The sequence below is a fragment of the Lepisma saccharinum genome, chromosome 8, assembly GCF_977018435.1.
Source record: "Lepisma saccharinum chromosome 8, izLepSacc3.1, whole genome shotgun sequence".
NCBI classification, from domain to species: domain Eukaryota; kingdom Metazoa; phylum Arthropoda; class Insecta; order Zygentoma; family Lepismatidae; genus Lepisma; species Lepisma saccharinum.
Window position 1 is genome coordinate 76,814,615 of NC_139236.1, and position 14,762 is coordinate 76,829,376.

The 14,762-nt window shown below is 40.3% G+C and overlaps 1 protein-coding gene across 3 annotated transcripts in view; it reads left to right on the forward strand.

The window, feature by feature from the left end:
• 14-3-3zeta (tyrosine 3-monooxygenase/tryptophan 5-monooxygenase activation protein zeta) overlaps positions 1–14,762 on the forward strand; it is a 58,617-nt gene that overhangs the window by 7,315 nt on the left and 36,540 nt on the right. For all 3 annotated transcript variants that reach the window (XM_083127003.1, XM_083127005.1, XM_083127004.1), the window contains exon 2: positions 9,635–9,938. In XM_083127003.1, coding sequence (XP_082983129.1) covers positions 9,639–9,938 — 300 coding nt within the window. In that variant the 5' untranslated portion in view covers positions 9,635–9,638. The remainder of the gene's footprint in view (positions 1–9,634; positions 9,939–14,762) is intronic.

The window sequence follows — 14,762 nt, forward strand, 5'->3', positions numbered from 1 at the left end:
TGCATCATGTTACTTTGGTCTGTTATTCTTGCATGCATGGTGAATGTTTTGCTTTATGCTGAAGGAGACTGTCACTTGTCATATGTGACTTCAGTCTGAAAGCTCCTTCAATGGCGTGCATCCTGTCGCCTAGATCTTGTTTGTGCATGCGTGGTGGATGCTTACTTAGACAAGGGGACCTTGTCACTTCAGTGTGACCCCCTCACTGTTATGTGTTCCTTCTGTCTGATTGTTCTGTATACTTAACAAGATTGTTTGCTACTTCATCAGAGATTAAGATTTAATTTAGCCTGTAAATCACAAAACAAATTGCAAGTACTGTTGGAGAAAGCCAGCTTTTTTTATAGAAGGTTCCTTTCATAATGATGAATGGGTCTCTGGAGTGGAATAAAGTAATGCTGTTGCTCTGGAGGCAGAGTTCTTCGGATCTCATTTCAAACTGTAGGTCCACTCCAGATTTCTTAACTAAAGTAAGAATCACGAACCTTCCGACTCTCTGTAAACAACCGTCTCACTTCGAGTAATGTATCACTCCGCGCCAGCTGTTCGTGAATGGTGCGGCCATCATATGCTGCTCACTCGCAACCTTTGATTTTACGTAACATGGAAAAACGTATTCTTATTTTAACTGATAATCTACACATTGAAGTATAATAAATTTTCTACAAGTGATTAAATACGTGTTCTTGTTCAAGAATGAACATATTTTTCTACGCCAAAAGTCCCATTTATCTGACACTGTTTTAACAGACCCCCCTTCCCCCCTCCTCTCTCAGTATGACAGTGCCAAAGTTATAAAGTTATAAGAGAGTGATAGATTCGTTTCAGTAAATTCAAGCCTTTTGGTTTTATTGCTTCCTCTTCCACCAAATTATTGCCCAACATTGTTGACATGTAGAGTATTGTTTTCTCCTTTGTGCAACAAATATACCGCCAGTTTTAAAAAGAGATTGTTTATCTTTTTCTCGGTTTCTTGTGCACTAGAAAACAAGACGATAATAAGCACATTATTTACGCACGTCTCATGTAAGTAATGTATTTTCTTACCTCGATTCAGCAGTTCCTTTTTTAACTTGAGGCATTTTCGGCGCTAGACATCATCCTGTCACAGTACGGTCTGTCAAATTTGCTTCCCAAAAAGGAACTCAACGTGGCACAAGAGGCGATTTAACGTCGACTGCTAAAATTGGGGAGATCGTCATCAATCATCACTATCAACACCTTCCCCGGACAGGACGGCTCTTTGATTGAAAGAATACGAAAGCACCTCGCGTTGTATTGCGCTTATCTCAAACTCGGTGTACTTGTTTATACGAGCAACAACGTGTTTTTTTCGCGGGACTCACAACTTGACCGGTCCTTTTCCTTTCTTTCACCACACCGAAAACACAAAGACGCAGACACACAATTACACTTGGATACCAACTTCACTGCTTGCTCAGGATAGCACCGACACAACGTCACATAAACGTTAAGAACAACCTGCTTCTTGCCACTTTTCAAACGGCTGTATTTCCGAAAGACTACTCTGAAAACACGGGATACCTTCCTGCACGCATGGAAGTCGCCATGTTCGAAACTGGCGCTATTTTCTTGCTGTTCACGTGATCGATTGTAATTTATACAATAATCACGTATTATTATAATAAACAGAAACCTTTAATGAAAATATATTTTAAAATGTATAATCCAATGTAATTTACACACATTTTTCTTCCATTAGCGTACTTTCATAGAACGGACTACATGATGCGGAAGAAATCCGTTATTAGGCTGTTGCCAACCTCAATACTTTTCACTAAGTCAAGTACAGAAACGGAAGTGGTATGTCGAATGTCGGCATATGATAGTGTGATTTCACATTGTCAGTAACGATCCTCCGGGGTTGGGGGAGGGGGTGGGACGCAGGAGTCGATCTATAATTCAGAGGTGTTCACCATCCGGATGGTGACATCCTCACACTCCGGAATACTATTGCGGGTGAAGGAGGGCAGGCCGTAGGGTGAGGGAAATTGATTTAAAATGAACACCTCTCAACAAGAGAGAAGAAAAATGTGAAAATATTTAAAAATTCATCCCCAAATATGCATTTTATTTTATATGTAGCGTACAATAAAATGTGACTGCCTCAAGATATTTCCGTATTCTACAGTCTTCTTTCCCCACTTTTATGCTTTTCTAAGTTGCCGTTTTAGTTTCCCTTGGTGTCTTAGCTGCATAATCGAGCATTTTTGAACGGGATGAAAATGACATACGAGTGTGTTTTTGGATGAAGTAACTTCAGAGATGTTGAAGTACACTCTGGAGGATACTGGAATGTGTGACATTGAGGTGCAGATCAACCACGTTGTGACACGCACATTTGTCATTAGTTACGAGACGATGAGGGATAGGTGATATTTGAATTCCAAATTAGTTAGCCGCCCCCGTGACGGAGTGGTTAGCACATCGCGCTACGACGCCAGGGGTCCCGGATTTGAATCGTGGCCTGGGCATGGATGTTTGTGAATGTCCATATATCGATTTCATCATATCATCATCATTCATCCCCATCGCAAATTAGCCATAAGTGGCACAAGAGGGGAAGTAAAATAAAGCAAATCAATCAAACCAAATGAATTATTTCCATTATTTTTATCTAATTAATAATTATTAATTTAGTCAATCAAATCATATGTATTCGCTTACTTTCATTATCTATTATAATAAATCATAACACTTTCAAACATGAAATAAATTTAATGAAGAGACACCGGTTTCAAAACGTAATTTATCTCAATGTGTCTCATTCTTCTAGCAAGGTTTTTTTCTAGTAAAATATGAGAGAAAATTAATCCTTTGGTACGGAACCGTCTTACTCCTGGGGGATAAGATGTAAATTTTGTATTTGATTTTTTTAATTTAGCGTTGCTTTTCTTTCACTTTTGGCTAATCCCGACGATGAGAATGAGTGATCGTCAGATGAAATTGATGAAGGGACACTCACAAAAAACACCCGAGCCGGAAGCCGGAACTTCGGTGATGAGTCTGAAAGTCGGCCACCAGGCAAGATGTGCATTTTTAACTTTTTTTTTCACATACATTCAATAACTTTCAACAGTGATACACTGCTTATTTCGCATCTGTTGACAAATGGAATGTCTTTACACCTTGTAGTCTATGTGGATTATTATTTTTCATAAGTTTGCAACACTGTTAGGGTACACGTGCTTTTGTTTACAGAAGGTCTGAAGTTCTATGATTCTCACTTTAGATTATTATTATTTGGGGGGGGGGGGGTGTTGTCACAGTCCCTTTCCTTCCAGACCTTGTCCCTTTTTCTGTTGACGTGCATCCTGTTTTGCAGCCTTCCACCTAATAGTAAACGGTTTTCCGGCAAGGTGCATGTTCACCACACACTGCCACCAATTGCCTGTGGCAATCTCTGCTGTGGTCACACCCTCTCTCCATAGAAACCAACTTGTCCAACACGGACCATTATAGTGTGTCAGTGGGAATCCTTTTTGGGCACTGCTTCCTACAATCGGTAGACTAGACTCGTAGCTTCATATGCCAGTCCTCACTTCTCGAATGGTGCACCATGGGACCTGAAAAAAAATAGTGTAAATCATTATAGTACGCCCCTCGTATAAAAATCTGTATAGAATCTGTTTTGCAATTTGAATTGACAATGATAAACAGATTGAAAGAGCTGAAAAACAAGACCAATACTATACAGAAGGTTGCCCACGATAAAAATAGTCTACTTTGAACCTCTCAACTGGCTAGTAAATCCTCTTACGCCATCATCGATTGTGTTCAATGTGACGGCCATGGGCTGGAATGATCGCCCAGCAGCGTAGTTTCCACTGTAGCAAACTCCTGCGTAGAATGGGAAGTGGAATGTCTCGCCATACCCCTTTGGCAACTTTGCCAAGACCCTGCAAGGTATGCGGACGGCATAGAGAAAGTGCCTGTTTGAGGAGTCCAAACCCACAGTAGTCCATTGATAAGACTTCTGGGGATTTCACAGGAATGGACGAAAATGGGATCACTCGAATTCCTGTCTCTTCTGCCTTCCTTGCATAGAACGCCTGGGATGCTCGACCGGTATGGCTGGAGGCCTTGTCCATGTGGATCCATACATCTGTGGTCTCGTCACCGTACAGGGGGGGGGTATGTGTGTGTCATACAGAGGGGCCATAACGTTCCCTGGAAGTAAGCTGCCTTGACTTTGGTGTTGGAAGTCTCTTTTAATGAGTGGCAGCATTTACTGACTGCAATATCCAGCCACCACCAGAAATCCCTTGGAAAACTTTTCCTTGCACTGCAGCACAAAGTTAGAACGGCTCTTCTGGTCTGTTGGTCGGTAAAAAATGGATCGAACTCTGTTGGACTCATCTAGGTAGAGCCAACCCTCATCCAGGGTACACCCATTTACACTTGCCCTTGCAAGGTATGTTTCATACAGTTTTCTGGCGTTTGTGAACCTCTCCTGGATGTGGCGCTCTGTGAGGTGATGTCCGCGTGCTTTGTGACGTGCTTCCAATGAGAGGTTCTTTCGGATGATGTTGGAAACTGTTCTTTTTGAGATAATGTGACACCATGTTTGGTGTCTATACATTTATGTGGACCTGAAGAAGGAGGAAGTATTGACCTCCGAAACGTCGTTTGGATAAATTATACTCACTCACGTAAGTTTTGAATTTCTGATACTATCTAACGTATTTATATTTTTATATTGATAGTGAGTAATACGCACTTCCTCATTATGTTGATACCGTGGCGTATAGCCCAACTTCACTGTGTTGGGGGATTTTTGTGTGTCACTGATGTCCTAATGGTGTGCACTGTATTGAGGGTTTGAGCAGGCTGGGGCCGTGATCTCCGCACACTTTCCAGCCAATCATGTACCGCAGGGTCCTGTTGGGCATATCGTTGGATGATGAGACCCACACCAGCTTTGCTGACGATTAAACCCTCTTCTTTGCACTGTTTCACTATAATAATGACAAATGGGCGGTGAAAAGTCCACAAATGAACCCCTTCCAGAAAGCTGTCAGCGGGACCCTGTGGCCGAGTGGTTATCACATTGCGCTGCGATGCCAAGGGTCCCGGGTTCGAATCCCTCTCAGGCTTGGTTGTTTGTGAATGTCCATTCATCAATTTCATCACTCATCCCCATCTTCGTAAATTAGCCAAGAGGCACAAAAAGCGAAGTAAAATAAACTACATCAATCAATCAGAGAGCTGTCACTTTAACCTTCATCGCTCAATGGATCCTGCTCAACTGATACTGTTATTTAGTACACGCCCCAGTGTAGCCAGCTCTGTATCGTTCAATGCGTCGTTCGCGATGGCCAGTCAAAGCTGACTATTTTTATCGTGGCCAACCTTCTGTTTGTAGACAAACCTGCAAAATGTTATTTTAACAGCATGCGTATGGTATACCATTAAATCAGACCAATGTCTGCCATTTACTCCAGAGGATTTGTGTGCACACCGCCATTTTCATGGCACAGTATTATTTGCCTCCAGGTGCGATGTGAAATCCTCCGTAACATAAGATGTCCGATCTGGATTTCAGATGGCCATTTTAAGAGAATACCTCAATAATGTGTTCAGAGACAAATGGATTGGACGAGAATCGCCATATTTACCAGCACCTCTAAAATGGCCACCCCAAGTCCAAAGCTGACATCTTGTGATAATGCGCTATGGGGACACATCAAACAGAAAGTCTCCCATAATCGTTATCAGACAACTTGGGAAGTTCAAGAAGCTGTTCGCAGTGCTTTTGCTTCCCTCATGCCAGCCATGTTACAGAGGATTTCACATCGCACCTAGAGGCGAATAATACTGTGCCATGAAAATGGCTGTGTGCACACAGATCCTCTGGAGTAAATGGTGGTCATTGGTCTGATTTAATGGTATACCATCCTCTCATCATACACATGCTGTTAAAATAACATTGTGCAGGTTTGTCTACAATTCAGAGGGGGTAATGGGACTTTAGGTACACCCTGTATATATCAATTAATTGAATTAGAATTTTGGGATAAGTTTGAATCACACAGACTCGTTGTATTGTTAATATATTTGTGTGGATATAGAGAGACTGTAATACATAAAGTTGAAATAGAGAAAACATCTTGTATACCCTTGAATTTTTGTAAAGTTTGTCTTGAAAACCGGGAATTGTACTTGAATTTTATCATGTTCCTAGACTAGCCATCCTGGAAAGGGCTCCTGCGTAGCCAAATGGTTAGTGCTCTCACCTTTGTTGTGAGTGGTCCCAGGTTTGATTCCTGGTGGGACCCCATAAAATTTCTCTGTTGAGGACAATTGGGAAGTTACTGAAAAGTAGTAGTGGTGAGTTCCAGCTTCAAAAGTCACAAAACAGCAGCGATGGGAATACCTATTGTTAATCCACGAAACATTATTAGTGAAATGTGACGTTTTATGAATATTAGATGCTTTGATGTTTACATCTCATAACAATTTTATCTGTAGCGGAAATTTGATCCACATCTAGTTGACCTATAAAGAAATAATAGTTGCAAGTACACTGTAATTCTTGTAACCAGCAGACACTATTATTCACTTCATACCCTTTTTGAAAAACAGAATCTAAAGTCAATATGATTGTTAGAATATGATTATTAGAATAGTTATAAATTCCAAAATTAACTACTCTTTAAGTTATACTTGTTAGTGTACCACTAATAGCCATGTTCTTTTACCTCTGCCGACTTCAATATAAGCCAACAGATGAGCCTTTGTCATGCAGATGTAGTAGCTTTCTCCCATCCCCCATAGAACTAAACAAAGTACACTGTCAATGAAGTTTCCTTCTGAAAAATTAAGCAGAACAGAAATAGTTAAAAATAGACATTCTCTCTCTCCTTTTTTTTAATATACACTTTTCATGGCTGTGTTTGGGTTTTAGTCTGTCCTAATTTGCCAACTATACCTGCTTTTGACTTTTTTTAAATTTATATTTTTAGAAAAATGGCCAAGAGGTAAGGGGGTTACAACCCTGTCTCCTTGGGCACGCCACTGAATGTTAGTAATAGTAAAATATTTCCAAGGATATCTTCCCAGTCACTCAGAGATTTGAGAAGTTCAACTATAGACCCATGTGTTTGCATGATTAATTTTTTTGTTACTGTAACAGTCATGGACATTTGGGGAGAGGGGGGCTATTTTTAATGTTTTTTTTTTAGCAAATCGGCACAACAGTATTGTTTCCATAAAGATTAATATTTTCTGTGTAATATAACCTAAATTATGCTTAAAGTTTGTAGTTTACGCTTTTCAGTTGTGTATAATTTTCACTTGCTAAATATTATTTTTCACCCCAAAGTTCATTCATTAATGGATGTGCCCATAGATTCTTATTTGCAAATGCATTATAATACATTGTAAATTGCATTTAATTATACGTAGTATGAAAATAGTTATTCTTCTTATGTGAATCCTGCAATTCCTGATCATGCAAACAAGAAGTCCGTGAATTGTTAGACCCTTTTGTTGTTTCAATTGTATAAAAATAATATATGTGAAATGTAAGTTATTTTCTTTAATAAACCATAATGTTACATTATCAGGACCCCCCTATATTTTCATAATTGAAAATATTAATGCAGCATCTAGTCTGGCATATGTAGTGTCATTATGCTAGTATAAAAGCTGTAGCTTTTCCATCCGAGTTAGTGCTAAATGGGAAACTTTTACGAGCTGACCTTCCCCCCCTCTCACAAGTTATAACTTTTAGGCCAAGTTCTGCCAGGTGTCTTCTTTCCCCCCCCATTTAGGGTCCATTTACAATGACAGTTTTCTCAGTTGAAAGCCCCCCCCCTCCCCTGTGAATATGGAAGTCCAAGTCTGTATCCCCCCCCAATCCAGAGCTGACGTGCACTCTTCTGTTACAAAATTGGAACTGTGGAAGTTGTATAGAAAGACAGAGCAAAAAGCTGTATGATTAAAAGGAGGCGGAGATATCTGTGATAAGTTCATGGTGAAATGGTAGCGATATTTTATTACAAACAATATTGTTTTCTGCAATTTACAGGCTGTCAGTTACAGCAGTTAACTGCCATGTGAAACAAAATAAGAAGAGCGTTTTCACAAGACATTAGAATCCTGCTGTAACTAAAGAAAAGAGGATCAGAATTGGGAAGGAAATATTATTAATCCAAGCGTTTCGAACTGAAGAAAAAAAACTTAAAAATTTTCGAAATTTCCCGATGCTGCGAAAATCTAATTGTACACACTATTTTCCCTTTCAAGTGATTGTTTTTGCACTTCTGGAATAAGAACTTAATTTCAAGAAATTTCACACTTAGCGCAGAAAACTTATTTTAAATAAGATCCTTTGGAATTTCGAAAGTAAATTATTATTACTGACTGAAGAGCAAGATATGAAATCTTATTCCCCCCCACGCAGAGAAGAAATCCTGCCCGCCCTCTTGGTCTGAAGGTGTAGAAATGGACCGTTTCTAAATATTCACTCCTCTCGGGTTTATTTGGGAGCTTTCAGATCGAAACAACAGGCGCTTGAAGATTTAACCAGTCGAACGCAGTCTTGTGCGGACACTCGTGCCGCTACGGTGTGAACCGTTGCTGTTGATGGGTTCGTTCCCATGCGACGACACATGTCGCTTCAGTGTGAATTCTACCGTACATATGGCACCCCAGATGGAGCGGCTTGTTTTAATACGAATCCTGTCATACTTTCAGGTTTCCTTTGAACACATCTTTCTTTGAAATTGCAAATTGGCCAGACGCCAGTTTTCTAATCCCGGTATCAGTTACAGTGGCTAGATATGACTTTAAATATCTCAAGGACGAATACTTGATAAGAATGTAGTTTAGTTAATACTTTATGAGCTTGAGTGGGCTATAGAGTATAGAGCCTGTTGTTGGAAGTTCGAAGATTCAAACAAACTTACGGAAATCGGATTTTGACAATTCCAAAATTTGATCCAGGGGTCCCAGGTCCGATTCCCGGCATGGGTGTTGTTTGTCCCATCAGTTTCATCATATCACTCATTTTCATCGCCACGATTAACCAAAAGTGGAAGAAAAGCGACGATAAATAAAAGATATGAAATCCAAAATGAGAACTTTCTATCGATTCTTCTCTAGCATATTGCAGATGTCATGATGTAAGAATGGTGTATTTTGTACACAGCAGCAACTCTCCAGAATTCCGCTGTAAATTTGTAGCTGCAACAATGTTGACTGTTTTAAAATACCGATATGAAGTAGTAATTAGGTTCAAATCCTGTTTAATAACTCTCTTGACACATCGGCGAAGGCAAGATTGCAACTCTGGCATGAAGATTAGCCAGGGCTTTGTACGGTAGTGGCATCTAGCGGCATTCTTAGGTATCGATTGTTACGAGCTGCCGCCGTGCAGGGTGACGTCGGGCGTGTGTCTTCCATTGCCCCCCAACGTCCATGCGCATTGCCCAATGCAGCCAGTCAGGATCGAGGAGTGCAGTGAGTGTTACCGGTGAAGGGAGTGTGTGAGAGTTGCTGGTGTGTTGCGCGCTTTAATAAGCGGTGTATTTTTTTCACAACCTCTACGTGATAAAGCTTTAGTGGTCCCTTTCTAACAAACTTGTGCCCTTTTCCCGTGTACTTGCAGCAAAATGTCGGTGGACAAAGAAGAGCTGGTGCAGAGGGCCAAGCTCGCCGAACAGGCGGAGCGCTACGACGATATGGCTGCCGCAATGAAGGCAGTAACAGAAACGGGCGTGGAGCTTTCCAACGAGGAGAGGAACCTCTTGTCTGTTGCCTACAAGAATGTTGTAGGTGCCCGAAGAAGCTCATGGCGTGTCATATCAAGCATAGAACAGAAAACGGAAGGCAGTGAAAGGAAACAACAGATGGCAAAGGAGTACAGAGAAAAGGTGGAGAAGGAGCTACGGGAAATCTGCTACGACGTATTGGTGAGTACAATGTTTTTATGTATTTGAACGTGTGAAACCTTGTTTTGTGTCATCAGCGTACATGTTGGTGTAATCTTTATTTCAGCAGCGGTAGACGCGAGTATTGAGCTCTTTCCCTTTCAGTGAAGGTCTTTCGCGAAATCGAACGTCAAAACGCAGCCAGTACAAATTTCAGACATCATAATGAACGCATTTCACTAATATGTAAGAAGCGAGATTTGAGCAGCGACCGCCTTAGGCATTGTCGTAAAAGGGGCGTCGAAAATCACACATATAGTATTGATCTGCGATTGATCACTTTATTTTAAATACATATACAGCTAGCAACAAACGCAAAATGCAATAGTAGGTATTTCGGTCTTTTTCTTTCACACCAGTGCGTTACCTCCCACCTCCTTTGAACCCGCGTCGCATAAAGAAAAGCGAATGTTGCTGCCTTGGCGAGGTGAGAGGTCTCACGTTTCGAACTCCGCTTAAGATATTCTGCTCGTCTAATTATCCCCATTGCCGCGATTAATCTAAGAGTTAGAAAAGCGATGTAATGCAACCGAAGTGGGAAGAATAGCGAATGAACAATGTGCCTACTATACGATTAACATACTGTTGCTAGTACTTCGTTTTGCCTGCAACAGTGGTGTCGCAAGAATATTGTGAATGAGAGAACTATTGATTGGGCTGTTCACGAGTTTTCCACGATGGTTGAGTATAATATTAGGATTTTGTCATTGGCGTATGCAGGTTTTTTTTTTTTTTGGAGGGGCCTGGAATTATAAAGGTGGATGGATATTGCCTGGCTACGTTCTAGGGAGTGGGCGTTATACGCGCAAAAAAAATTACAGTATTTCATAATTATCGTATTTAGCCGTAGCCGTATTTTTAAAATTTGTTCTACTGTTCAGACACAACTGGTAATCTGGGTCGGTTTAAGGTGGATTCACATTTACAATTTTAATTTTTTCCCTAGTTTGATTTTCTCATTTTCGGGAGGGACTGTAGTCACCCACATCAGCTATTCGCTGCCTACGGCAGTGTTGACCGTGGGGGTCTGCACAACACTTCACAGATCATCCTGCTTGGATTTTATTAGTCCACATGTTGAATGTTTCTGTAGTTACATTTTTGATATTTTAAAAGTATTTACACTAACCAGCTGGGCAATAATGTATTTAAATATTTACGTTTTTTTGCTTGAAGAATGAGTAGGTAATCAACCTATGCAGAAATAAAGATAGTCGATAAATTTTGACTCAACTTGTGTAAGCTCAAGTGTGATCGCTTTCTGCTTAGTCTCCAAATTTGTCATGGAATCTTGAATAAAATAAAGTTTCTGTATCAGTAAACGTGGCTACGACAGTTTGAAGGCTTGCAGGGTTTTCGTTTCTGCTTATTTACCGCCAAAGAAATAGCTGATATAGCACAAAAACACAGTTTAAAACATCTTAAATCTTATACTCGGCCTATATATTACAAGATATGCAAGAGTAAATTTTCCATTTTGCATAGCGCTAATTATGTATATTTAAAATAATATCGCAAAGGGTTCAAGGGCTGCTAAAACCACCACCCGCAAGTCGCATTCGTTTTGTATGTGGCCTGCCTTGGATCTTGCAGAACCTCGAAAATTTAGTTTGATATCTACTGTGAAAGAAAAATGTAATATGAACCTGCATATGTGTCCCCCCCCCCCCCAAACCTCTTTTAAGCCATGCCACAAATCACGAAAGGTAAAATGCATCTGTAACGAGGCCTGTTTGCTGACAATGAAGAACTTCCTTTAACCTCCCGAATTATCTTGATGCAAGCGACCTTCCCCATTCCTTAATCAGTTTGTCAGTGGGAAGGATTGTGAAATGAAAATGTGCAGTACTCGTGTCGATCAACCTCTATATTAATAAAGTTTTATAGCGACGATTATGCTAGTGAATGAGAAATAATATTAAAATTAATGGTGCATATTCAGTAAAAGGTTGTGGCCTTCCAAGTAACGGTTCCTCCATGCGAAAGTGAGAGTGCTGGGAAGGAGAACAAGGAGACAGGAAATATAAGCCATAAGTGCACATACATGCACCTAACACAGTAATTATTTAATTTGATCCATTGTCGCTGAATAAGTTTAAATTATCGGCATTTTAGAACTCTTTCGTGCACTAGAATGGTGTAAATGCTGAAGAGAGAACTTGTCTAAGGGAATCGACACGCACAAAGCTAGTATTTATATCTTTGGTAGTCGTCTACTGACTGTTAATTTCAAACTATGCAGTTCCCTTCAGTATAGTTGTCATTGATAGAGCAAAATTCAACTGGTTAGCTTAATTTTGCAACGTTTTATCGTGACCAATGTTTGATGTAGGTTCGTTGTGCATTTGCGTCTTGGTGCCTAAATGGGTGCCAACTTCCAGTATGAGACTTGTGTTCGATTCTCGGGGTGGGTGACCTTCTGTTTGCCAACAATGTCTGTATAAAGCAGCTCTCTAGCTCGCCCACATCTAATGTACGGGGAGGGGGGGGGGGGCGAAGCGTGGTGCTGATCCACTATGGTCGAAATCCAGAATGTGTACAACCCTACTTTTACTCAAGGCACGGTGGTATACCAAGGAGGTAGCTTACCTTGTTTGCATGTATTTTCTTGAAACGTTACTAAGGGGGTATGAAAAGTAGGAATTTAAGATATCTGTGAAATTGTACATACAAAGAAAGGATGCTTAGCTTTCACCATGATAGTGAAAGTTTCATGGGAATAACATAATAATGCATACCTACTTCTAAGCAGTAGTTTCTGTACCATGCTCTAGCAGCAGGTTGAATAATTGATTGGCGTGTTCTTTACGTTTATCACCTTTGGAACTACTGCAATGCAGAGGAACTCATTACAGATTGAAAATGTTTTAATGTTCAGTTCATGATTTCATTTCGAATGGTGCATGCCTATTTTAGTCGAACGAGTTAATAAAACCTTGAGGTGGAAATATACCCGCTTCCTAAGCGCACGATAGTAACATTACAGTGCTTTAGCTTCAGTAAAACTTGAAGGTTAAAATGAATTACTAGAAGTTAGAATGTAATAGTTTTCAACATAACCAAAATGAAAATTAAGATTTTTCTGTCACGTTTAAGGTCGACAATAAGAATAAATTAATGAAATTATTAAAATGTGGCTTGCCAGTTTTTGGCGTCTAAGTCGAGTCTAGCAAAGGGCCTACCTACTTACGCGACAATTTGTCATTGTCAGCTGTGAGAACTAATAATTCGCACCACAATTATGTCACTGGTAGTTCTACCCATAAACAAGCCTCGCCACTTCCACTTTCGCTACCAGGTGTCATTACGCTACACGTGACTTACGGATGTTCTTCAGCTCGTTCATTTTGTCCTAAATATTTTTTTAAAAAATGAGAACGCCTGTCAGTGTACCAGAGTGTTATCTTAAGCTCATTTTCTAGCTAAATCGCATAGAAGTCAAATGGTTACGCCCCTTTTTTGTGCTCGTAGCCACAGATTGCTCAACACACTAAGGTCGGTCTCACCATCATGCCGAAGCTTTTCACATGTAGTTCCGACAAACTTAGTTAGACCTTATCTTCCTTACAAACTTGATGAGGCGTGAAGACGCGCGAGGCCACCTCATGCCCCTTCGATGTTCGCAAAACACCCATGTGAACATGTGATTGCCACAGGCTCCCAAGATTTTGAGAAAGATAAGATCAGGCAGGCTCTTGAGTTTATCCAGAATTATAAACCCATGTATTTTTAAAGTAATAGTTAATCCATTACAGGCAAATGTGAACCTGTGCAACGTTCTTAAATACATTCTGGACAAAATTTCCTTTAAACGGGACGAGGCGTCATAAAAAAACGTCGTAGAAACAAGTTGAGAATTGGCGCGGTGAGGTACTGTATAGATTGCGCATGCTTTACGTCAGTGTTTTCTCAGCCGCCGGCCCATCAGAAGTGCTGCAACATTGTTATTCTCAAACATCATTAAAATCAATTCCGAGTATTATAATATAATCGATTTCCCAGTTAGTATTCATTGGCGGTGCTCAAAATGCAACATACCAATGAAAATCAACGCTTGTCAAATTAATTTAAATCCTATTTGCTCACAAGCCTAGAAATAATCGAACTATTACTCTATATGGTTATGCCTTATTTATTTAATGTTCAATATCAAGGCTATTATAAAGGTATTTACGAGTAAAATCGTTGGGATCTGAGCGTCGGTTTTTTTAAAATAATAAATATGGATCCTCTCTTTCACGAAAGTTGTGAACTACCACTTTCACTTCGAGACTTAGACGAGATTTCCCATTTCCTTTCGAGAACAATATGGGGGTATCGGGACGAATCAGGGTGCCAGACAGGCATTTACAACTCAAAACTATAGTGGTTCGGATCCCACTTTAAACTGTAGGTCCACTCGAAACTATATTACTCGCACGATACGCGACATTAGTCTTCCTACCACCCCCAGTGTCCAGTGCTAACAGCAGCTTGTATTATATACGTTAGAATGCATATGGCGGTGTTCAGGTTATTAGATTCTTCCCGTCTCGTGTAACTAAGTTTATAATTTCTGACAATATATGCAATGTACGGTACAGAGCAATGAAAATTTCACTTTTCAGCTCTTAGTTTCAACAAGGAATTGCTCTTATTCGTTCAAGGTTAACGATATTCAAGAACCAGTAGCGCCACCTGCTGATGTAGTGTTTATTTATATTTGCCTCTGCAGCTAAGGTAGGATGGACATTTGCGAAACTGAATTTGCGAGAATGTCGACGTGCTGCCAGAACACCCGGCGCGATATTCGCAGCGTTGTGCGAG